The 23,968-nt window shown below is 42.4% G+C and overlaps 2 protein-coding genes and 1 pseudogene across 2 annotated transcripts; all 3 read left to right on the forward strand.

Annotated features, from left to right (window-relative positions):
• The first annotated feature begins 2,132 nt into the window (after nucleotides 1–2,132).
• LOC125549320 (glutathione transferase GST 23-like) lies at nucleotides 2,133–2,856 on the forward strand. Its single transcript, XM_048712761.1, has 2 exons — nucleotides 2,133–2,300; nucleotides 2,382–2,856. The coding sequence occupies exons 1-2, from the start codon at nucleotides 2,265–2,267 to the stop codon at nucleotides 2,754–2,756; spliced, it is 411 nt and encodes a 136-aa protein (XP_048568718.1). The 5' UTR covers nucleotides 2,133–2,264; the 3' UTR covers nucleotides 2,757–2,856.
• Nucleotides 2,857–7,807: 4,951 nt separating this feature from the next.
• On the forward strand, nucleotides 7,808–9,428 carry LOC125547250 (annotated as a pseudogene).
• Nucleotides 9,429–13,552: 4,124 nt separating this feature from the next.
• On the forward strand, nucleotides 13,553–15,677 carry LOC125547251 (glutathione transferase GST 23-like). The gene is made up of 2 exons (XM_048711202.1): nucleotides 13,553–13,867; nucleotides 15,297–15,677. The coding sequence occupies exons 1-2, from the start codon at nucleotides 13,553–13,555 to the stop codon at nucleotides 15,675–15,677; spliced, it is 696 nt and encodes a 231-aa protein (XP_048567159.1).
• The last annotated feature ends 8,291 nt before the right edge of the window (nucleotides 15,678–23,968 follow it).

Here is a 23,968-nt window from a genome sequence, read left to right on the forward strand (position 1 = left end):
CTTTATTAATCATTATTTGCACTTAGTATGCGAAACAAACTTCCTTATTCCAAGTTGAAATATTGAGATCTCATTATTTTAGTTACCCGGATAGTTATAGGCTTTCCATTAGACCGATGCTACCAATATGTTCTCAAAAGAGATTTGGTGGCAAGCCTTTAGTCAGGGGATCAGCAATCATCAATTTAGTACTTATATGCCGGAATTAATTGTTTCATCTTGGACTCTATCTTTCACAACAAGATACTTAAGGTCAATGTGTTTGGCAACACCACTTGACTTGTTACTCGAAAAGAAAACTGCAACTTAATTATCGCAGAATAATGTAAGTGGTTTATTTATGCTGTCTACCACTCTAAGTCTAGGAACAAAGTTCTTAAGGCATACAGCTTGCCCGGTAGCCTCAGAACATGGCACAAACTCTTCTTGCATCGTTGAAGATGCAGTAAGTGTCTGTTTGCAGCTTTTCCATTAAATTGATTCCCCTGCAAGTGTGAAGATATAGTCTGATCTGGTTTTCTTACTATCCTTAGAGCATGCAAAATCAGCGTTTGAGTAACTCGTAATTTCTGGGTTGTCAGTCTTTCTATATCTAAGCATATGATTTTTAGTCCCTTAAAGATAGCGCTTTACTTTCTTGACAGCTTTACAGTGATCTAAGTCTGAATTACACTGATATCTGCCAAGCATTCCAGTTACATTTGCTAAGTCAGGACGTGTATATACTTGAGCATACATAATGCTCCTGGAGTGGAAGGTGACATCATAAAGATCCCAATATACTATTGAATTGGACATGTGTGGCACCTACACAATTACTAGTGTCTGATAAAGTTAATAGAGATGATAAAGCTGAACTGCTGTGGTAGGTGGGCCATCTAATAATTGTACATGATCAAGTCGTAAATATAGGCATGCCCGCTCCACTTTTGAGCCCCTATCTAACGAGCACTCATGGAGCAGCTAGTATACATGAGACATGATGTTTTCCAAGGAGTTGCCGCTTTACCGAGAGCCAGCACGTCACTAGTAGAAAACGGACCATTAGTACCGGTTTGTAAGGGCCTTTAGTGCCGGTTATGGAACCGGCACTAAAGTTTCGGCACTAAAGCCCCCCCCCCCTTAGTACCGGTTTGGCACGAACCGGCGCTAAAGTGCCACCACGTGGCGTGAGCTCGCGCCCTGGTACGGGGGACCTTTAGTACCGGGTTTTTTTTAATTTTCTTTTTTGAAAATTTTGGAAAAAAAATTTGTTTTTTTATTTTTAATTTTTCTGAATTATTTGATGATTTAGTCTCTAATCACCTCTCTTAACTACTCAAGTGTGGATCACTCATTCCAAATCATCTAACTTCCCGACCGGTCACCCATCCCTCTCACTACTCCAGCCCGAGCACGCTTAACTTTCGGGTTCTATTCTCCCTCACTCCAAGTCTGCACTTGTTGTTTTCCTGACAATAGTAAGATGTCAATCCTATTAATCTTCAGGAATTTTGCTTGAGCATGAAGTGACACATTTCACTGTTTGAGTTTGAAACTATTGTTTTAAAAAACAATAATTATTTAGTAACACTAATATTTCTTGAATAATTAGTTTGACCACAGTTTGACCACAGTTTGACCAGATTTGACCAAAATTGAAATAACTAAAATAATTATTTAGTAACACTAATATTCTAGAATAATTAGTTTGACCATTGTTTGACCACAGTTTGCCCACTGTTTGAATATTTTTCAATTTTTTCCACTCTAGATCTTAAAAGCCCCGTAACTTTTTTCTATTAGGTTTTTGAGGATTTTGCAAATGTTTAAATTCGGATGTAACTTTTCGAGTAGATGATTTTTCATATAAAAAACTTTTTCATCCGAGTTAGTATGCAAAAGTTATGCCCATTTTTACAAATTTCAGAGAGAGTTTGCAAATAAAGTCAAAATTCACATTTGCAAATTTTCCCAACAACTAGACCACATATCACATGAGAAACTTATTTTCTTTTATTTTTTTGACATTTCCATTATTTTCTTTTATTTTTTTAAAACTGAAAAGGCGATCCGGGGGGGGGGGGGTAGAGTTTGAAAATGGGACCTTTAGTACCGGTTCGACCCCTTTAGTACCGGTTCATGGCAACAACCCCGTCCACAAGAAAGTTCCCGTGCTCCTCCACGGCGACCGCGCCGTCTGCGAGTCCCTCCTTATCGTCGAGTACGTCGACTAGGCCTTCCCCGGCCCACCCCTCCTCCCCGCCGACCCCTACGAGAGGGCCATGGCCCGCTTCTGGGCCAGCTTCATCGACGGCAAGGTAGGCAACCAACCCGACGGTGGCCGCACACCTCAGTCCTCGCCCAGCTTCATCCGCTGATTTTTTGCCTGCACCGTGCAGTGCTCGAAGGCGTACTGGTTGGCGCTGTGGGCGGAGGGCGAGGCACAGGAGGGGTTTGTGAAGGAGGCCAAGGAGAACTTCGCGCTGCTGGAGGCGCGGCTGGAGGGGAGGCGGTTCTTCGGCGGCGACGCCATCGGTCTTGTCGACATCGCCGCCTGCGGGTTCGCGCACTGGCTAGGCGTCTTCGAGGAGGTTGCCGAGGTGAGACTGGTCACCGAGGACGAGTTCCCTCGCTTCTGCCGCTGGGCCAAGGAGTACGTGTCCGACGAGAAGGTGAGGGCGTGCCTGCCGGACAGGTCGCACCTGCTCGCCCGCTTCGCTGCCAACAAGGGGATGTTCGTGGCCATCGCCAAGTCCATGCTGCCGCCCAAGTAGCTAGCCAGTGTGTCTATGCCCATCCATGGATGTGCACGAGAGCGCGCATGGGTGTGTCTATGCCCATCCAGCGATCGCCGCTGAGTCAGCTTGTGCTGTTCTGCTGGCCAGAATAAAAAAGGGGAACGTATTGGAGAGGAAGCAATGTGTAGGACAAAGTTTCGTGGGATCCCTGCCATGGTTGTGCTGCCCTTGGAGCATGCACTCCGCGACTTAGGGTGTGTTTGGTAGCATGTATGGACCTAGCCTAGCTGTTCTTTTCTAATACATGTTGAGTGTAGACATGCTGAGTCCATGCATTTGCTGTTGTTTGGCAGCGGTGTATGCATTGAGACATGCTGAGCTGAGACTTTATTTGGCAACCTGCATGTGTTTAGACATGCTGAACAATTTTGAATTTCGAAAAAAAATTGAATGGTGAACAAAATTTAAACAAATTTTGAACATTTTTTTGACAATTTAAACAAATTTTGAAATTCTGTTTTTAAAAAATTTAAACATATTTTGAACATTAAAAAATGAAATTCTGAACATTTTTTGAAAATTTAAACATAATTTGAAATTCTATTTTTTTTGAAATTTTGAACTTTTTTTGAAAATTTAAACAAAATTTGATATTCTAAATATTTTTTGGAAAATTTACATATATTTTGATATTATTAATAGTTTTTGAAATTTTTAATATTTTTTGAAAATTTAAACAAAATTTGAAATTTGAACTTTTTAAAAAATTAAAACAAAATTTGAAATTCCTAACTGCACCCTGTCTGGGGTGCATGAGATGGGCATAGCTGAGGGCCTTTTTTGCATCAGACGAAGGTCGGGGCGAGCATGGCTGCCTCCATGCACCCTGTCTGGGGTGCATGAGATGGGCATAGCTGAGGGCCTTTTTTGCATCAGATGAGCATAGCCCAAGTGAGCTCATGCACTCTACCAAACAGCCCAAGTGAGCTCATGCACTCTACCAAACAGCGAAAAGTGGGTCGAATAGGGAACTTTCAGGCTCATGCACCCTCCGTGCAGGCTACCAAACACACCCTTAAGGTAGGAGGAAGCCATGTCCTCCACGGTGCTACTGTTTGGTTCATAAGCCTAGAACTTTTTTTAGTCCCAACTTATAAGTCCTAAGTCCCTAAAAAGTCTCTATATGTTTGGTTTCCGGGACTTATAAGTCTCTATAAGACCATATTATAACTATAAGTCCCTATAAGTCCCTCCTTGAGAGTCTTATTCCATAAGTCTCAAATGCTCACTTTAAGTCCCTATAAGTCCCTCCTGTTTGGTTTAGATGGGACTTATTTAAGTCCCTAGACCAATAAGTCCCTGGAAACAAACACCCTCGCGTCCAGGCGATTCATTTAGCGCCGACGGCTGACGAGCCATGGACAAATCGCCATGCAATATGCCCCACAAGCATCCACTGAACGCGTTTTCAAAAAAAATCTCAATTTTTCAGACGTGCTGTTTATGCCACAAATGCAAGTGCACCGAATACAAATGCAGAACAACACATATCCTAGCTAGCAGCTTCACCAGCAACTCAAAACAAAAACTGTAGAATATTTTAGTATGGGTCCGTCTATGTTACATCTAGATGTGAGATTATGTTGTCATGTGTTTTGTAATCCTCTCTGCTGGACTTTTTTGTTGTTTGTTTGTTTTTTAGCCTTTTTCGCTTTTGTTTGCTGTCAGGTTGAACACACGCGGCTGCTTGGCCAGCGCTAGCTAGCTCGGCTCCCTCGCTGGCCTTGACTTGATTGATACTGTACAAGTCTGCATGCAATGAGAAGCAGCCCTATTGTTGATAACGCCCGTATCCTTCAGTTTTTTGCAAAGTGCCCTGCAGCTTGTCCCTAGGTTGACATCTTTTAGGTCAATTTACCCCATCCGCAAAACATGAAAAAAGTTTGTGATTTTTTTAAGAATTTGAAATAAAAATAGTGGTAGCTTAAAAAGTGTTCATCAATTCAAAAAATGTTCATCAAGTCAAAAAAGGTCACAAATTAGAAAAATATATTCACGATATAAAAGATGTTCAAGAATTTGAAAAATGTTCGCTAACTTCAAAAGTTTTCACCAATTCAATACGTATTGGTGAAATTAAATGATGCTCGTGAATTTGTTAAATTTTCATGATTTTCTAAAAATATTCATGAATAAAAGAAATGTTCATGAATTCAAAAAAAAGGTCATGAATTTTAAAAATGTACATCGGGACAGAAAAATGGTCGAACCTAGTTGCAAGTTGATGGTGGACTTGAAATTGGGTCAAGAAAATGTTGGGGCCAGTTGCGAGTCAAGGATGGACTTGCAACTGGGACAAATGAAAGGGTCAATGGCCGAGTTGCATGTCAATGATGGACTTTTAACTGGGACGGAAAATTGATTATAGCCCAGTTGCGAGTCAAGAGTGGACTTGTAACTAGGACAACTACACAAAACAACAATACCAGTTGCGAGTCGAGGATGGACTTACAGCTAGGAAAACTACACAAAACTACGCTAGAAGTTGCGAGTCGAGGGTGAACTTGCAACTAGGACAACAAAAAATCTATGTGCCTAGTTACGAGTCAAAGGTGGACTTGCAACTGGGACAACTACGAAATTACGAGCCCAGTTGCGAGTCAATGGAGGACTTGCAACTGGGGATGAAAACAAACTGTGCGTTTAGTTGTTGCAGGCTTAGTTGTGAGGGCAAACTTGTAACAAGGACAACTACACAAAAACTATGATACTATTTGCGAATCAAGGGTGGACTCGCAACTGGACAACAAGAAAATACGAGCCTGGTTGCGAGTCGAGCGCGGACTTGCAACTGGGATGAAAAATAAAATAACCCAGTTGCGAGTCAAGGGTGGACTTGCAACTGGGACAATAAAAACATAGCTTCAGTTGCAAGTCAAGGGTGGGCTTGCAACTCAGAAAATTATGAACCCGGTTGCGAGTCGATGGTTGACTTGCAACTGGGATGAAATAATCTATGGGCCAGTTGCGAGTTAAGGGTGTACCTGCAACTGCGATGAAACTGAAAATACATGTGGAGTTGCGATTCAACAATGAGCTTGCAGCTGGGATGAAACAAAAATGGGCCCAGTTGCGAGTGGAGGATGGACTTGCAACTGGGATGAAAAACAAAAACATAGGCTCCAGTTGCAAGTCGATGGCGGGCTTGCAACTCGGATAACTATGAGCCCACTTGCGAGTCAATGGCAGACTTACAACTGGGACAACTATGAAATCATGTGCTCAGTTGTGAGTCAAGGGTCGACTTGCAACTGGGATGAAACGGTCTACGAAATCGTACGTTTGAAAATTAGATGAGACATTGCCAAATCTCATCTCGGTGAGTAACAACTTTTGTGAAATAGAGGCCCATATACTAACACCGGCGCAAGCATGGGAGACAACGAGAATAACGGCCACCAGAGCGACACCAAAAATCGGCCTGACAACGCAAACACCAGCACGAGACAAGGCACATGCATGTGAACAAAAATAATTTTGCACAAAACATACATGTTTAATCACGTGGTGAACAACTTAAGTGTGACATAGCTAAAAACCATCTAGATGAGAATTAGCTAATCCAAAAAAATAAAAATAGAGATATGTAAAATAGATGTGAAAACAAAAAACTAAAATCATGAATTTAAAAAATGGAAAAATGGAAAAACAAAAACAAAAAACAATCCTGCCCTCGAATTGGTGTCAAGAATAGACTTGCACAAAGGACAAAAACTGATCAAGCCCAGTTACGTATCAAGCGCAAGCCAAAGCCTATCTCTCCACGGAGCTTGTCTCTTCGACATCGAACTTGAATGGAAATAGAAATACACAGCGACAAGCAATAGAGCATGCCACATCCACTTTTACAACGCATGTCAGAAGAAATGGGGCGCATGCAAAAAAAAAAGACCTGACAAGTGAACAAACAAAACAAGGTGACATAGGAATACATGGGTCGCCAACATGAGATCAAGAGTTTGCGGAAAAATTAAAACAATAAAATCCAACAAACAACATCTAGTATGCGCGGAAATTTGATCACGTGGTCTCACTAAGGATATTATTTGGGCGATAGAAAAAAGAAAAATAATAATATATGAAATGTTTTTTAACCTGAATATAAAATGAAATGTTAGTACAAGGAGATAGTGCAACTGCATGGTGCTTAAAAATGTAACAGAAATGGGAGACTAGAGAGTCAATCCATTCATGTGTTTTGAGTTAGACAAAAAAGGATTGGGACACATGGATACGTGGCACTCTCGTGACAAACCCTCGTACAGCCGTCGTGAGTCTTTTTTTTTTCTAAGGATCAACAGTCGCACGAGTCAAGCAAGAAAAGACAAACAAAACACAATCAGCCCATCTAACAATTCCTGCTGGGCCTCGCTACTAATAACATCACGAACCAGAACGCACCGCGACAAGCGACAAGCCAGGCGATCGACCAGAAACACGAATCTTAGCATGTGAAAAATCAACGGCAGGCAAGTTAGATGTGATATAACTAATTCATATCTAGATGTGAAATAGTAAATCTGTTTTAGTATATCTAAAGACAAATAAAAGGGGAGCAGCTCGAAACAAATGCAGAACACCATCGTGGAAAGCACGGATCCGGCTTGGAATCGTCTCACCTCTAGTACTCCTCATGTACTCCTCCAGCATTATATTCGCATTTCTTTACAAAGGGAGTATTATTTAGAAAACGAGACATAAATCTTGTTTTCAACATATACTTGAGCCTACTAATGTTATCTTTACTGCATGCGCTGCTAGACTCGTGGATTGTTCTACAGAAAAAAGAAGGAACGTAAAACATACTTAGTGACGTAGCTAGTTCTTTCAGGTGGCACAAGATATCTTCAGAAGGGTGCATGGCAGGGGAGCTAACGTTCGAAATGAAGCCACCACACCGCCTTCTAGCTAGAAAGATACGCCCGGCGAGGACGGTCGTTGGGCACTGTTGCAGATGAGCCGTTGTACCTACTGCGAAGTCACTAGTTCTAACGAGCCGAACACATATATCTCTTGCTGAACTGTCAATGCGCCGCCTAATGTATGGATACCCGCTTTCGCGCCCAGCCGCAGCGCGTAAATACTAGCATACGAAGTACGCACACAGCACACATCATAGTCAAGCCCACAAAAGCATCACAACAGCAAAACACCGACTACTCAAGGGAAATCCATGGCCTCTGCCGCGCTCTTCGTCGTCCTCCTCGCCCTGGCCACCATGCGGCCGCAGACCACGTCGTCCCAGAAGGAGACGCACCTCAAGGTGTACTGGCATGGCATGACGTGGTGAGCGGACCGGACCTGACGTCGGTGCCGGTGGCGCGCGCGGCCACGACCAACACCTCCAAGACAGCCTTCGGCGTCGTCATGGTCATGGACAACTCACTCACCGCGGGGCCGAGCCTCAACTCATCCAGGCTCATGGGCCACGCCGCCGGCAAGGACCAGCTGGCGCTGCTCATGCTTATGAACTTCGTCTTCACCGCCGGCAAGTACAACGGCAGCAGCGTCGCCATTATCGGTCGCAACGAGGTGTTCACCGAGGTTCGTGAGATGCTCTGGCTGCTGTTGAAACGTTCGCCTCACCACATTCTGCCTTCAGTTATTTTTCTTTATCGCCCTTCTCCACTTCTCTTTTAATTTTTTTTTTCTCCTCACACATCTCTCTCGCATATGTAAAACTCGCTCTTTCTATCTTCGGCGGCATCTAGTTTTCTCCTGTGTTTTTTCCTTACCAAATCAATCATCTCCTAGGCTGCCAACCGTGTCTTCTCCCTCGCCCCGCGATGGCTAGGTCCACTCCCGATTGAATACCTCCGTCATGGCCCCACTTAGACGCCATCGCCGCCTTGCTCACACGATCCTGCCACGACCACCTCGGTCGTGCAAGTGGCATCGACAGTGGAGGAGAGGAGGCATGACCATCGACATACATGGTCTGAAGAACCACAACGACAGGCAATGCTCGAGGGTGCAGGTGGGCGCGGTGGTGGCAGATCCAAGGTGGTGGAGGTTTCCAAGCTGGGCACATGCAGTGGCTCAACCTATTGACAAACAACTTCTGCCCCCTTGACCCAATCTTCATCTACCCATCCACGATCGCCGGGAATTGAAATCATATAGTTGGAGTATAATGTCCGGCCCTCTCTCTCAGATCGGTCTTTTGGTTGCATTGGCTAGAGCATGCACTTCTACATGGTATCGAAGCCAAGAGGTCTTGAGTTCAAGACCCGGCTGGTGCAATTAAAATTGCAGCCCACTTTCGGTTCACGTTTAAGCCTGAGGGAGCCACACGTGAGAGGGAGTGTTGACGTATAATGTGGTGTCTAGTCTTCCATCAGATCGGTTTTTTGATTGCATTGGCGAGAGCATGCACTTCTACACCTATCATCCATTTCATGCATGCAAATCAAATATTAAACAATTTATGAAACAATTATCATTTATACCAAGTCATAAGTCATAACCATGCCATAGCTAGGCAATCCTCGCTTTGGCTTTAAGGGTGTTCACTACGAGCTCATCCTCAAGGACCTCGAGAACGAGAGGGAACTGCCTTTCACGCACAACCCTGTCCACAAGAAGCTGTTGATGCTCCTCCACGGTGACTGGGGCGTCGTCTGCGCGTCACCCTCCATCGTGGAGTAATATGGACAAGACCTTTGACAGCCTGCCGTTCGTGCTGGCGACGTGCATGACTGAGCAATGACCCACTTATGGGCTTAGTTCGTCAATGACAAGGTGAGTATCTCGCTGACAATTATGAACCGTACGAAACAGCTCGCTTTACCGGTGATATTTACAATAAAAAATTTATCAAAAATGGAACAAGAATATATCAGAATAATATCTTCCACATTCTCATCGTGATATGCATTCTGGCTTCAGGGGAATGATTTTTGCTGAAAAATAATTAAAAAACAGTGATGCTGACGCATTGCATACTTGATGATGTGGATGGCTTCCATGTGTTTGATGATTTGTAGGGCTTGCATGTGCCGGAAAAGAAATATGAAGGGATTACATTTACCTGATGACATGGAGTGCTATCTGGCATGTGTGGTAAGGTGAGGTGTGTGCATGTTTAGAAAAATAGAAGTAGTGAGGATCAACTATTCAGGCATATATAATTTATTAACAATCAAGGTTTGTTTTTAACTTTCTACCCATTTTGTTAATTGCTATACGCATATATGGAGTGCTTTATTAATATGGTGGGGGTGCTGATCTGGATGGACCTTGGCGAGGTTGGTGATGCAGAACCTCACACTGCTGGAGGGATGGCCGCTGCAACGGACCAAAAGGTTCTTCGAGGGCGACACCATTGGCTTCCTCGACTTAGGTGCCATCACAATTACACTATGGCTGGAAGTGTTTGAAGAGGTGACTGTGGTGCGCCTGCTCACCGAGGAGAAACAATGTATTATAGACGGTGGGCAAAGGGCTACCGGCGGACCAAACGATGAGGCAATGCCTGCCAGACCGAGACCTCATGGCTGTCGATCTCTACCCCCTCCACTAACTTTGCTACAATTACAGATTGTTTGTTACAAACCACAATCTACAAGCCAATATGCCCGAGGCAGGGTAGTTGAAATGAGTAAACTACAGGGTGTTCATTATGAAGATTAAATATGGGTTGAGGTGGAGGCCTATGGTTAGTTACAGGGTGGAACCCGCAATAAAATACCAGGACGTTAGTGGGATTAGGGAAGGAAATCACGCTCGTAAGTTAATTTTGTAATCTGTTGCCCATAACTTTAGCAATTTCACACCTCAAAAACAAAGGGGGCCGCGAGGTGATGGTGCGGGGGGAGGGGCCGTAATCCTATAATGTCCTATGTACCCCCATTTATAGTTCTGATTCGTCTTTTTGTTCATGAATCATAAAATATATGTGTCCCAACCGATGTAAGTTGCTCGTGATAACGTACCATTTAAACATTTTCAGTAAGGCAATTCTCAATTCTGAGGGGAAAACTAGGAGGTGGTAGCTAGAATCCATTTCACAAACGTGGTTCTTGATATAATCAATTTAGTCAGCACTGCTCTCCTCTGTTTCTTGTGGAAAAACAGGAATAACTTTGAATTTTGGTTGTTGTTTTCTTGGGTGGTTGGGGGCGGGGGTGGGGGGAGGGGGCTAGGTTTGCATTTAACAGTGTGCAATGTATTAAATTAAAGTTTGTGCGGTGGCCCATGGCATTCTATCTTTTGTGTGACCTAGAAAATATTTGTCAAAGATAAGCGCCAGCTTTCTAATTTCAATACTGAAGCCCCCTTCGTGCTGATGGAAATATGCGAGGAGATGTCTCATGCACGATCTGCGCATGCCAGCTGGATGGATCTTAATGGTATGGTGATGGAAACTGACAATCCATCGTCTCTACCAGGAAGGCAGTGTCTTTTTGCGAGATGGCTTAATATTTTTCTTGCTTATTTCAGTTTCACATGCTATATGCGCTGTTATTGTAGATTTTTCTGTTTTTTTTGCTGCTAGGAACATACACTTTGGAGAGATGTTTTTTCTACGCAGTTCTGTTATTTTAATGTGTGTATTTTCATCTATTTTCTCTGTTTTTTTTATTTTGATCTTGTTAAAAATACATGTCGAATTTTCAATACAAGTAGTACATTTTTTTATACACACGTAACATCTTTTTATATGTGTGGAATGTTTTTCAGATACAAGATTAACATTTTTTCAAATACATGTTGAACATTTTCTTAATAAATTTTAACCATTTTCAAATACACGATGAACATTCTTTTGAATCATACGAAACTTTTTTATACTATGCAAACATTTTTTAAATTCTATATATATGAATAGTATCACTATACTAATCGACACCCTGGGTGAGGAATAGTTATTCTTCATCCCTCTATTTTACCGTCAATGCACCGTAATTTTACGTTCCTTAAGTTTTTTCTTATTTCCGAAGAAAAAAAAAGACCGTAAGAAAATATATTATCATTTTAAAATATATGTTAGGTTATGTAAAATTACAAACGTAAAAACATAGTGTAAAATACACATAAACTGCAAAAACAATTGTCTTATGACCTATATTTTTATTTTCTTATGGCAAATTTTACATAGTGAATCAATAGAAATGTAACTATTTGAATTCCAATCATAATTTAATTATGAAATGTTCGTAAGATTACCTCGGGTGAAGCATAACTTATTCTGCACCCTGGGTGAGGAATAGTTATTCTTCACTCCCCTCTATTTTACCATCAATGCACCGTAAATTTACGTTCCGTAAGTTTTATTTTATTTTATACGTAAAAATAGACCATAAGAAAAATATATAGTCATCGTAAAGAATATTTATGTTACGTAAAATTACAAACGTAAAACATAGTGTAAATTATACATGAAATGCATTTTTCCTGATCTTATGACCTATATTTTAACTTTTTATGCCAAATTTTATGTAGTGAATCAATATGAATGTAACTATTTGTATTGCAAACATAATTTATTTATGAAATGGCCGTAAAATTACCTCGGATGAAGAATAACTTATTCCGCACCCTGGATGATGAATAGTAACACTATATGTCATGAACATATTTTAGAAACATGCGAATATTTTTTAGATGTCTTATACATATTTTTGGATGGTATGAAATATTATATTTTTAAGACTTATGTATTTTTTACATTTATGAACATTATTTTTAAAATATCACATACAATTCTTTGAAAACATGTTACCATTTTTTAACGGAACAAAACTTATTTTAAAAGTTACATGGAAATTTTTACATTGTATTCAAATTCTATGAAAATATATAATAAACAATATTTTGAAACACGTGAACAATTTCTAAATGTCATTAATATTTTTTCAATGGTACACATATTTTTTAGAATTGCACGAATAATATTTTAACACTGCTTTAACATCTTTTAAATGCACAGCGAACTTTTTTAGACTTTTTTTAAAAACATGTTAACACTGCTTTAACATTAATATTTTGAGATATAGACGAAAGTTAAAAGAAAGAACGAATGAAAACCAACCAATGAAATAAACAAACGAAGCAAAGCAACAGCTTCCGACTGGGTCGTCCCACTACAGTGGTCTTTGGGGCGAGACAAAGACGCTCCTAGTCATCCTTCGCACTAGTTATTTCCTCATTTTGATTTTCATTTCATGATTTCTTGTGGCTTTTGTCTCCTTGGCGTTTGGCCATATTGTGATTTCGCTTATTGCAAGTTATTATGGAGCAATCCAGTATGGGCCGCACCATGAAGGCCAGTAATTTAAACCCTTTCTTTTGTTGTTTCTTTTCTTTTTTATCTTTTCTTTTTTATATTTCTAATGTTTTACATGATTGTATATTTTATGGTTTTAATAAATCCTTATTACTTTTTAATCAAAAAGAGAACTTCTGTTGACAGCAAATGAGAACTTATTTGTAACACGTAAACCTTTTTTGAAAAATATGAGCATCACTGTAAAATAGTTGTGCATCCTGGATAAGAACGGACACACACACACACACACACACACACAAGGCCACAAATGCACATTCGTTGGATTAAGGTGACATGTAGCGCTACGTTATCTAGTTCTCTGTTGTGTCCGCAATTGTTTAGAGCCGGGCCGTAGCTTTCAGTCGTGAAAAAACATGCGACAAACAAACTTCGTTGCGGAGCTACCAAGATGTGTGTCATCCGAACACACAAGCACGCAATGCATATATTAAGTTTCTCATGAAGATGAAGCCCGGCCGGAGCTAGCTATCTTCCTTCAGACATGTCTGAACCGCTTAAGCTCATCGGCTCCTTCGGCAGCCCGATGGTCCACCGGGCGGAGGTGGCCCTCCTTCTGAAGGGAGTCCCCTACGAGTTCATCCAAGAAGACCTCGCAAACAAAAGCAAGCTGCTGCTGAAGCACAACCCCGTCCACAAGAAGGTCCCCGTGCTCCTCCATGGCGACCGGCCTGCGGTATGTGAGTCGCTTGTCGTTGTTGAGTATGTTGATGAGGCCTTCGATGGCCCGCCGCTCCTCCCCTCCGACCCCTTCGCCCGTGCCTCCGCCCGCTTCTGGGCTCGCTTCGTCAACGAGAAGGTGGGTAAACATATTATCAGCGGGCAGTACTAAGTTCGTTTAGTGGTGTTGCTATTTCTCGGTTCATGTTTCACTTTTGTTAATCCTAAGTCGACAGATATTTTTTTGATGTCTAAGTTAATACCGGTAAATACACTTTTGGTTAAGCAAAAATTTATGATTACAATTTTTTTAATAGTAAAATACAACTTGGTGAAAAAGTGCATTTTTTCCACCACGGCGTGCATATCGCGTTATTGCTCTTGGTCCTGCTTCTATCTGTCCTACCGTGATCCAAGCAGGTTCAAGTGCATGAAGAGGATATCTACCAAAGCAAATATGAGTGCCTCACAGGATTTTCCTTTCATTATTCCTCTATGTTGTTTGTGAAATCTGGTTCTTTTGGGGCCTTAGTCGATGGTTCTCTTTCTTACTTCCATCTCTACTGCAAAACTGCACATGAGAGTTTCTTGTCATCCGGCTCCTCGCGAATGGAATGAGAAAGCATATAAATTTCCCTAATTCATAATATTCAAAAATATTACGGTACGGATAGATACACATTAGTGACAACTTATGATTACAATTTTTTAAATAGTAAAATACAACTTGGTGAAAAAGTGCATTCGCCGACTGAAATTGTGTTTTTCACCAAGTTTTCTCACGTTTATACTTTCATTCATAAATTGTGCTTCATGGACAAATGATTTACTAGCTACTATTGCTGGCAAGGCGAACTGGGACAAGGTCGGTAGGCCAGCCAAAACGATAGGCTAGGATATCATTGGTCGCTAAGATTCGAAGAACTTTGCCATCATTGAAGTTAGTCATATTGGATTTGATTTTTGGCTAGGCCAGCAAAGATCGGAGATTGGAGGAGGGGTATAGGAGATGAGAGGAAACATGGGAAAGAGATAGGGGAGGTAACAGGGGTAGACCAGCCAAATTTGTGAGTGGGATTTGCATGACCCCAGTTATCATGGCTAAAACGACGGATTATATATACTTAAGAGAGTGACCTCACTAACTTATTTATCTCATCAACACGCAAGCATGCCACATCATCACGACCCACCTCAACATGCAACCATGCATCGGAAAAAACCATCACCGCCTGCAACCATGCATGGGAAAAAATTTTCATTCTATTATTCTATTTTTAATCAATAAACATTTTGTCAATATACATAATCAAATATACTATGTCGTGTGTATTTTTAGTTTTGGTCACGTCTTATTAATCTAAATATTTATATTTCACACAATCAAATCTCAGTGAAATATATTGCAACCGATTCCCATAGCAAGGCTCGAGATATCATCTAGTATTAGTAAATGTGGGAACACCTGACTACCAACTCAAATATTTATAACTGTATTTTCTAATAATTATTTACATAAAAGAGAACCTCAGATGACATTGACATGGAAGGGATTTATATATGTGCAGTGCTGGAGGTCTGTATGGATGGCACTCTGGACGGACGGTCAAGTGCAAGCTTCATCAGCGAGGGAGGCGGCAAAGAACCTAAAGCTTCTTGAGGGACAGTTGCCAGAGGGGAAGAGGTTTTTCGGAGGTGATACTATTGGCTTCCTCGACATAGCCATGGGCGGGATCGCGCATTGGTTAGGAGTCTTTGAGGAGATGGCCGGGGTAAGGCTGCTCACCGAGGAGGACCACCCATTGTTGTGCAAGTGGGCGAGGGACTACAAGGCTGACGACATTGTGAGGCAATGCCTTTCGGAGAGGGGTCGTGTGCTTGCCGAGTTGACGGCGAGGAAGGATCGGTATGTGTCCATAGCTATGACGATGGCCGCAAAGAACTACTAGCGCGCTATGTGTTGGACCTGTTGTAATAATGCATATGTAAGTTGCATGTGAGAATTTATATATTGCAATAAAGTGTGTGCACCATAGGAAGATACAAATGGATGTCGAGTTGCCTGGAGCCCGTTTTAGGAATAAGACGAAGTCAAGAAAACTAATATTTTTCCTGATCACCTGCAAAATGTTATAAAGGAATATATATTTTTGCGAGGTGTCATAAGAAAGAATATGCTTATTTTTATTTGATTTTTGTTGTTGCTCATATATAAAAATATTTGTCAATCAATTTTTAACAGGTATAGAAATGAACAAAAAATGGTAAAACAAATTCTACATGCTAATATAGATGTGTATTACGAGCGTGCAAAGTCACGTGATGAAAAAGGTTATTATATAAGCTAAAAAAGGACAATTACGTGGATAGTGGTAAACAGTGAGTGTATTGTTTGTTCTTTCAAAATCATAAATTTGTCTTCAATTTGTGTAATTGTGTCGGGTGTAAGATCGAGTGATCTATCTTCTTTCGTCTATGAGCTGTGCAGTATGAATGTGTTAGAGCACCTAAGCTGGGCGCCTCAAACCGCCACTGTACGCCTCGGTAGATGGCCTGATTACTGACAGGCTCAGAAAACTTACCCAACGGGCTTCTCAAACCGGCACTAGACGCCTGTCCGACACCCCTCATATTTAGCATAAATCTAAGACGGATCTGGGGAGGACCAGAAGCGCCCAAACGCACCCGTCACATCAGCCCGGCGCATCATGGCCCGCAACGACCCCACATAAACCCCAAAGCCTGACGAACCCTAGACCGCAGTCCACTCCACTATCTCTCGTTCTTTTTCCTCCTCTTACCGTCCGTCCACGTACGATCTATGGTGAGCGACAGCAACAGCGCTGCATCCGGTGGCGGATCCGATGCCGACGACGACATGGAGGAGATCGCCGTCCGCATCGCGTTGCACCAGTCAATCATGGACCGGGGCGGCAGCAGCGAAAGCTCATGTTCCGCGACGGCACGTGACGCCCGGCGTCGCATTGTGGGCGACGTCGTCAGCCCCTCGCGTCGGGCGCTAGCTCCAGTCGCTCCGCCACAATATGTAGGTACACACTAACTGTCTTCTCCTACTCTACTAATGCCAGGGTGTCCCCGGCCACCGCTGGGTACTCGTGCCCTCGCTGAGGCCTCCGCGGACGAGGACGCCTGAATCTGAGGCGTCGACCGCTCACCGCGAGAGAGAGAGAGAGAGAGAGAGAGAGAGAGAGAGAGAGAGAGAGAGAGAGAGAGGCGCTCGCATCACGTCGGGCAAGCATGCGCTAGTGGTCCGGGAAGACGCGCTTCTCGTGTCTGTCCTCCGACGCTCCTTCACATCGACAGACAGACGTGTAGCAGCTCTGCCACAAAAAAGCCAAAGTGCTCCGGCTAGCCATCAAGCTGTCGAAGTGCAAGGCAACGACGTAGTCGGCAGCCAAGGCAAGGGCACTCCAGCTGGCCCAGGTGCAGGAGCGCGTTGTACGGAGGCTGACAATTGGCAAAATCTCCTCTAGTGAGGCCTCGGACAACAGCGGCGGATCCAGCGATGACGACAACGATGCCCGTCTGGCTGTGGACGCCTACACGAAGGGGATACAACCACATCGACAACCGCAAAGGGAAGGGGCCGGTGAGGAAAAGGTGATTTCCTCCGCCATTCTCCGTTTTATCTATATTTTAGTAATTTTGAAGTATGAATTTGCGCTGTTCAGTGATGAGCTTTGATCCTTTTGTGTGAGATGACTAATGTAGTTGCTAGTAGTATGTGAACTCGTTCCTTTGTTGCCATCAAGCGTCTTCATGTTATTCATCTACGTAGCATTGCATTTCTTGCATGGATTTGAGGATTTGGATATGAGACACACAGTTGTGTAAGCAACGAAATAAGAGATGCCCAGTCAGTGCCCGTGGACAGGCCTGTGCACAACCACGTGTGTTTGAGAGGCCGTATTAGATACATTCGGCTAAGGATACTCTAAGGGCATGAACTATGGAGGCACTGAAAAATGTTAATCAAGCACTTGGAAAATGCCAAATGTTTATAGAAAAATGTTTGTCATACATACAAAAATATTAAAAAGTACAGGAAAAATGTTAATGTGTATGTAAAAATGTTGATCATGTATATAAAAAAAATTGTAAACGTGTATAAAAGATGTTCCTGATGTACAGGAAAAATTTACAATTGAGATTAGTTAAAGTATACATAAAAATGAAAATTTGGAAAAAAGACAATACTATATTAAAAAATATTGAACATTACATACAAATGTTCCTAATGTATATGTAAAATTTACATTCTGTGTGAAAAAAATGTTAATTTTGATTAAAAACTGCTAACCATATATTTAAAATGTTGACAATGTTTTGCATATTTTTTATCTTGTATATTAAACATGTTAAAGTTTTCTTAAAAAATGTATTAGATATATGCCAAAAAAAGGACCATGTGTATGGAAAAAAGGACACATATTTTTTTTCAAAAAATGTATATCATATATTTTAAAAGCATGTATGTAAAATATGCTTTGGATATATACGAAAAATGTTGAATTTGTACTAGAAAAATTGACATGTGTCGAACAAAAAAGAAACCGATAAAAATCAACAAAGAAACCAATAAGAACCAAAAGGAAAAATAAATAAACCAAGAAAACCATTTCAGAAGAATGGAAATAGAGAAAGCCAAGAAGAAAAAAAGAAAAATGAAGAAAACCGATGAAAGAAACGAAGGAAAATGAAGACAGAAAAGAAAAAATCCAGCAAAATCCAAGAAAGAAACAAAGGAAAATGAAAAGAAAAAGAAAACACAGTGAAAACCTTGAAATTAATGAAGAAACCCGATGGAAAAACTAAGAAACATAGGAAAAAATAGGATGAAGAAACAGAAAAAACTAAAAGAAGGCATAAAGGAAAAGAAAAAAGAAAAAAAAAGAACCAAACCAAACCTGTACGTCCATGGCACGCTAGGCTACCAACGATAGTAGAACCTAGGGCGATTGAAAAATAAAACAAACAAATGGGCGGGCCCGTCTATGTCGTGCGAGAAAAAAAAAGCTTCAGGCATGACTGAAGGATCACTCGCTATAAGGGCGATATATGTTTCGTGGTCCAGGCATATGATAAAGGTTATCCTAGGATACTAGCAATGACGCGAATCAACCTGTGGTTGAGTTGGTTAGGTGGATAGTGGTATCCCCAACCCACTAGGGTTCAAATCCTGGTGCTTGCATTATTCCTGAATTTATTTCAGGATTTCCGGCGATGCACTTTCAGTGGGAGGAGACGTTCCCATCGACGACCAGGCGCTTACGGTGACTTCGTAAATCTCAAGATGATATGCCGGCTCAGTCTCTTGAAGATGCTTATAGGGGTAGGGTGTGCGTGTGTGCGTTCATAGGGGTGAGTGTATGCGCATGTATATGAGCGCTTGTGTCTGTACTGATGCTCAAAAAAAAATAGCAATGGCGGTGGACTGTAATGGAATGATTGGGTTTGATCCAGAAAAAATATATTTAAAATGGTTGTATTATGATTTATGATTTTATATGAACGATTCAAGATGCCCCAATGATGCCTACGGTGACTTCGTAAATCTCAAGATGATATGTCGGCTCAGTCTCTTGAAGATGCTCATAGGGGTAGGGTGTGCGTGTGTGCGTTCATAGGGGTGAGTGTATGCGCATGTATATGAGCGCTTGTGTCTGTACTGATGCTCAAAAAAAAATAGCAATGGCGGTGGACTGTAATGGAATGATTGGGTTTGAGCCAGAAAAAATATATTTAAAATGGTTGTATTATGATATATGATTTTATATGAACGATTCAAGATGCCCCAATGATCATGCGAGATCAAATGGTGCATACGGTTTTGCTTACGTGGACAAACATGGCAAACTATACATAACCCCACAATATGCTAGAGAAAGTGGGAAAATTGTCAGGCCTTCCTGTTACGAAATAAAGGCTGCCAATATTAGTGATCTCAACAACTTTTACATAAACGTTGATCATGGTTACTTGACTGATTTCATCAGGGTAATGCGCAATTCGTGTTACTAGTGGTGATTATTTTTCAGTTATTCGAATGTGATGTTGATCTATTGTCAAGGTAGAAATTGTTATAAATGTCACAGAGATATACATGATTGCCAGTTAAGAACCCGCAGCAATTTTCAGACCCCGCATTTCTTGATTTGTTAGTAATTGCGCAATAGTATCATAGAAATTCAGAGAGGGTTACTGCAGATGAGATGACACGTTGATATCTAGAGATGATGAAATTCTAGAGATAATACTTTCTCTCTGGATTATTGTCTAGAAATGGAACCAACTAATGAAGTTTAGGGTATGTTGTTGCTCTTAATTCATGGAAACAATCAAGCCACTTTTTCAGGTACAACAACTGTGCTATGTTTGGTCACGCTAGCTCTAGGCTGAAGTTGAGTTTCAGTTGACAATGAGATGAGTCCGAGAAGTTGCTCGCAACCAGTGAGCCAAAATGATGCTCACATCATCCTGACCGTTCCTCTGCCGTAGCAAGTTTTCATCTCATAGTTAGAAGCAGACAAAGAATCTGTTGACCAATTTGCACATTTTCTTCCTCTCGCCCATCCATACACCGCTGCTAAAGTTGCTCTTTTGTAACATGCACCGCATCTATCCTCTCCATGGTTTCGGGCGCCATTCGTCTTGGATCGAAACCCGGTCTTCACAAGTCACTTTGGCAAGAGTTGTTCAGGTATGCCGGCACGAAACTCCGCATGAGCACGGCGAATCATCCGAGATGGACCGGGCAAACCGAGCGTGTGAATCAGTGCTTGGAGACATTTCACCGGTGCTTCACCCAAGCCTGTCTGCGAAGATGGATCCACTGGCTTCCTCTAGCCCAGTTTTGGTACAACTCTGCACACCACTTTGCCATTTGGGATGTCGCCATTCCGTGCGATATATGGGTACGAGCCTCGTCAGCGGGGGATCATCTCTTAAACTGCTACTCTCTCGTGGATGGACCGATCATGCAGTCATCCAAGACCTCCTCAAACAGCACTTGCAGCATGCTCGACTCTGTATGAAGCAGAGCGCAGACAAGAAATGCTCCTTCTATGTCTTTGAGGTGGGCGGCATGGCGTTCCTGAAGCTGCAGCTGTATGTTCAAACATCCGTCGCCCGACGTGCCAATCACAAGCTCTCCTTCTGCTACTACGGATCGTACAAGATCGTCGGGAAGATCAACGAGGTGGCGTACAAGCTGCAACTGCCGGAGCATGCGGATGTGCACCCTGTGTTCCACGTCTCACAACTACAACACGCTCTGTCCACAGGTACAAGTTCAGAACAACAACTTCCTCGCTTCAGCGACATTCTGCTGGTTCTAACAGCTACCATGGACACAAGACGTAGGAAGAAGAACGGACGCATGGTGGAACATGTACTTGTTCGATGGTCTGATAGTGTGGCCGTAGCTAACACCTGGGAGGACAAGACTGCCTTGTGAGCCCGCTTTCCGACAGCGAAGGCTTGGGGGCAAGCCTATTCGAAAGAAAATAGGCATGGATCGCGCAAGGAAATAATCAGTAACATTTAGGTGTTATTAGCGCAGGAGTCCAAGATTACATGCATGAGCAGTTCAAAAAAAGTTATTAAAAGGAAAGGTGACAAGTGCGCGGTCAAGGGACAAGCCTACCTACACAAAAGGTTATGATTAAATCAGGACGTACGTGCGTATACATGTTTGGGTCTATGCCGGTTTGGCGTTTGGACTTGATTTGAAGATTCTGTGCAAACTGTGAAAATTCTGGACATGATTTCCGTGAGACTCAACGAAAAGACAATGTCGGGTGATCCAACGTAGATAAAAGGCTGAGGTAAAAGCCTACTCCTGCTAGATAGCTATTGATGATGATGATCTCGATTACAAGGGTCATGTTTCACCATCTAGTCTCGAGAGCTAAAAAAACCCCTCCCCCCTTATATACCAGTCGGGTCCCCGGTTTTCCAACATATCCTGGTTCTACTCAAATTAGGAGTCCTACTCCAAGTACCGCGTGCCTTCCATGTAAGGCGGCTGTCCTACCGCTCAAGGTTATGTAAGTCGGCCCTTCTCCCTTGGGCGGAGTCTCCTTCCTGCCCGCAGTAAGCTGGTGCGTAGTTATCCCTTTACGCAGCCCTATCTGGGCCCCCTTGATGTTTTGGTGGGTCTCGTCCCAGACCGGGTCATACCCTTAGGCCAGGTCCTTCTCTGGCCGGGTCTCGCCCCTGGGGAATATCCCCAACAAGATGCGTGGGCCTCTTTCCTTGGAGCTATGGCCACCCATTTTTAGATTGATATGCTTTTATTGTATGTAGGTATATGCTAGAAAGGTGCTGCTAGGCAAGCCTGTGAAACTTGAAGTTCCAACTCATATCCATTTTGAATTGAAAAAAAAACTCATATCCATTTGGTAGGCAAGAAAAACAATGGTCACTTGGTGATGTTATACTGTTTGGCAGTTTGGTGCTAAAGGCTCATGAATAGTAAAGTTATACCGTTTGGGATTGTTCGTTGCTGCTAAAAGAAGAAAATAAAAAGCTGGCATCGGAAGGGGAGTTGAGATGAGCGAACCCACATACACATGGATGGCCGGATGGGATAACCATCCAGAAGTTGGGCTTCGACTGGGAGCATAACCCCGCAGCGCATATAACCAGTAGAAGGTCGGGCCAACAACCCGGCCTACTTAACTTTCAGGCCACTTTTAACACGACCCCTCGATCGGAGATGTCATGTCGTGTTTACACGCATCTCTTTTGGGCCACTTTTTACTCTTATAGTGGACGATCGATCGACCCGGAGAAGTCCGTCGTGTTAAAGAATATGCAGGCTCGAGAGCCCAAACCCAGAGCCCGCCCCCAAATGCCAGCCCGCCCTCCGAAGCTGGAGTCACAGGCGTGCACCACCACCCCCGGCTGGTGCACAAGACCAGAGGCACGGCTATATACTGGTGCACGCCGTCCACGGCTAGCGGTATGGTACTATATTTATTTTAGCGCCGACGGGAGGCTTTCAACGCCCGAGCGATGCCTGCCTTGAGCTGCAGCTAGCGTCGCTGCGTCGTGCGGGCTCGCCGACCTGTGCCGGCGGCGGCGGGGCTAGTACACCGCCAACGAGGCCGTTCGGCCGAGCCGGGAACAACTCGTCGCCTACTACGCCGACAAGAAGGACGGCTTCGTCATCACATGCAAATCACTGTAGGAGCAATTATGCGACATATTGTAGATACCACTGCTGCTAATCCCCTACTGATCATGCTGTTTCTCTGTGCCCTTGTGAGTCTTGTGACTCAAATAATCGCCTTGCCGATGAATGTGACTTCGATTCCTCGGTTGAGATTTCAGACGTGAGAGTACCAATTTGAGTACATGATTAGTGCTATATACTTGGGGGTAAAGCAAACTATCTGAAATAGGCGCCTACGGAGTAAACAACATTCAGATATCCCCGACATACTTGTAGAACATCACCTCTCCAACATACTGTGCTTTTTTTTCAGAATTTTTACAAACTTTCAAGCATAGTTTTCCCTTAGCTTCACAGGTTCCATCGGATATTAATTTTTCACGTCTCACCTAACAAGGGAGTAATCTTTATATATAATATAAGTAGTTTGTATTATGATTTATGATTTTATATGAATGATTCAAGATGCCCCAATGATCATGCGAGATCAAATGGTGCATACGGTTTTGCTTACGTGGACAAACATGGCAAACTATACATAACCCCACAATATGCTAGAGAAAGTGGGAAAATTGTCAGGCCTTCCTGTTACGAAATCAAGGCTGCCAATATTAGTGATCTCAACAACTTTTACATAAACGTTGATCATGGTTACTTGACTGATTTCATCAGGGTAATGCGCAATTCGTGTTACTAGTGGTGATTATTTTTCAGTTATTCGAATGTGATGTTGATCTATTGTCAAGGTAGAAATTGTTATAAATGTCACAGAGAGATACATGATTGCCAGTTAAGAACCCGCAGTAATTTTCAGACCCCGCATTTCTTGATTTGTTAGTAATTGCGCAATAGTATCGTAGAAATTCAGAGAGGGTTACTGCAGATGAGATGACACGTTGATATCTAGAGATGATGAAATTCTAGAGATAATACTTTCTCTCTGGATTATTGTCTAGAATGGAACCAACTAATGAAGTTTAGGGTATGTTGTTGCTCTTAATTCATGGAAACAATCAAGCCACTTTTTCAGGTACAACAACT

The sequence above is a fragment of the Triticum urartu genome, chromosome 3 (genome assembly GCF_003073215.2).
Source record: "Triticum urartu cultivar G1812 chromosome 3, Tu2.1, whole genome shotgun sequence".
Lineage (NCBI taxonomy): Eukaryota > Viridiplantae > Streptophyta > Magnoliopsida > Poales > Poaceae > Triticum > Triticum urartu.